General features: G+C 36.5%; 1 protein-coding gene across 1 annotated transcript in view; it reads right to left on the bottom strand.

The window, feature by feature from the left end:
• LOC109538136 (protein fem-1 homolog CG6966) overlaps nucleotides 1-2,384 on the bottom strand; it is a 22,038-nt gene that overhangs the window by 3,985 nt on the left and 15,669 nt on the right. The window contains exons 3-4 of the mRNA XM_019905229.2: nucleotides 836-1,044; nucleotides 315-525 (exon numbers count right to left, since the gene is read on the bottom strand). Of these exons, the coding sequence (XP_019760788.1) occupies nucleotides 315-525; nucleotides 836-1,044 (420 nt within the window). The remainder of the gene's footprint in view (nucleotides 1-314; nucleotides 526-835; nucleotides 1,045-2,384) is intronic.

Below are 2,384 nucleotides of genomic sequence, written 5' to 3'. Positions count from 1 at the left end.
TACACATAAAAACTGATGATGGTGGAAAAATACACCGAAACGTATTTTGATTGATAAATAGAGACAATAAATGACTGAAACCCAGGAATTGATTTGATTTATTCATAATGGAAGCAACACAAAAACAACATTACAAATGCTGTATGGTGAAACTGTGTCTTAGTGCAACTTTTAAAACGCCAGATAGGCTATTTATGTGCCCATAAAGTTGTGAATCACCCTGTATATGTTTAATTGAAAATTTAAATCCGTCGTTCTTATTGGAACACGCTTTAATAAAAAAAAAAAAACCGAATAATCACCACTGCACTCACCATAGGAATCCACATCCATCGTAGCTCCATGTTCGATGAGCAATTTTAAAATTTCTAAACTGCCACTTTCTGAGCAGTCATGTAGTGCTGTATTTCCCTTTACGCTTTTCCGGTTAATACTGGCCTTCAGACTTAACAAGTATCTCACTATTTTGATATTGCCTTTATAGCAGGCGATCATTAGGCACGTGTGCCCATGCTTATTCGCTACCTGAAACCACATGAACATGTATGAAACATGCACATATTCTGCACTGAGTGTTAAAAAATAGCTTGCCAGTCAATAGACCCAACAGATTAAATGGCCTGTGCGACATTAAACCAGTGAAATTGACTGGATTGACGATTAGCATTTAATCAACAGTTTTTCCTTCCAATCTAATGGCTCTAGCAAGGTGACTGGGACTTTTAAAATGACCGGCGCCAAACGGTTCTTTCGACATCAAGGCAATCAAACTGGCTCAGCACAATGACTTCCACTATTAACTGTTTGTCTTTTCGCATCGATTCCGCCACTTTACCTCAATATCTGCACCGTGTTGCACTAAATATTTGACTATTTCTAGATGCCCATCGAAGCAGGCGGCCCTCAATGGAGTCGAATTCGTTCTAGTTATGGTATTCACCTCAGCTCCATGACTGATCAATAATTTAACTATTTCCATGTGTCCAGCGGCTGCAGCACACCATAGTGGCGGCGCTCCATCGATCGTCTCACCATCAAATATAACTAGAAAAAATCAGCTCTTCTAAGTGATTTCTAACAAAAGTTGTCATTTCTTTAACACTGTTGTCTTAAAAGTTTAGGCGGCTTTTGCATCCGACTTCGGACTGCTCAAGCTTCCGCAAGAGAAAATATGAAAAAGCCTCGTTTGAGGAAAAACTCCTGCTGCAATATACAGCTTCTCCAGTGAGCTCATGATCAAATGGTACTGCGATATTCTTTGGACCAAAAGAACACGATCTGACCTAACTTTTGTTAACAAAAAATGTCTGGCTCCCCCGCTATTGATGGTCAAAGTTCTTCAAAAAAGTTATCTTTTTTGAAATATCCGTAGAATGGTACGATGTATTTTAGTGAAACTCATATTTTAATGAAACAATCGAGTTCAGCCGTTTTGGGCAAGTGGTGAATCCTTGAGTGTCGTCGTACAAAAATACCCAGAACTTTTGATTTGGCGGATCAAATAAATTAATTTTTTTTGTGGTTGATGCACTAATATTTTGATCACAATTTTGTGCTCTTTGTAAAACCTTGTACCATTCATAGTTTTTGCGAAAAAAAAATATGTCTGTTTTCTTGCCACTTGACAATGTTAGACATTAACTGCAAATTGTCTTAGCAAAACCCTAATACTTTGACCATGTCGGTCGCTTCTTCATTAGAAAAGGCCAATCAAAACGAATTTGTGTATAATTTGTATTACGATTTTTGCAGTTAATGTCTAACATTGTTAAGTGGCAAGGAAACAGATTTTTTTTTTTGCAAAAATTATGAATGCTACCAGATTTTACAAAAAGCACAAAATTGTGAACAAAATATTAGTGCATCAACCAAAAAAAAAAATGGTGTGCGCCACGGGACGCTCGACAGAAGTGATAACTTCATAAATTGTTTAACGCATGATGGCAATAATAATTTTATTTTATAATTTGAATATTCGTGTTACAACAAACAACAAATTATGTTGGTGAAAAAATTAGTGCCGCAGTCATAAGCAATCTGGCCAATTGAAAGCCTTTATATACGGGATGGTTTACTATAAAACATTACATTCAACTGGCTTTTTCGCCGAAAGGCTTCAATATTTTCGAGCGTTTTAGGCGAACTTTGTAAAGAAATTAGAAGAATTAGTCTAAAAAAAACTAAGAAAATTCGGCATTTTGCAGCTCTCCTAAGGTGGGTAAAAAACATCAGTCTCTCTTAAAGCAATTTTCGGAAAACTGCACTTATTAAATCTACTCATTGTGTGTATTTTCCTGACTGTATTTCAACTTAATTGTCAATGGCTTGCCAAGTGTGAAGGTAGAAACAACCATACATACAAACTGATGATGGTGGAGAAAAAC

This window comes from Dendroctonus ponderosae, unplaced genomic scaffold (assembly GCF_020466585.1).
Source record: "Dendroctonus ponderosae isolate FM_Combo_2020 unplaced genomic scaffold, Dpon_F_20191213v2 Dpon_F_20191213_1, whole genome shotgun sequence".
Taxonomy (NCBI): Eukaryota; Metazoa; Arthropoda; class Insecta; order Coleoptera; family Curculionidae; genus Dendroctonus; species Dendroctonus ponderosae.
Note: the sequence above shows the minus strand (reverse complement) of the source record. Positions and strands in the feature narration are given on the sequence as shown.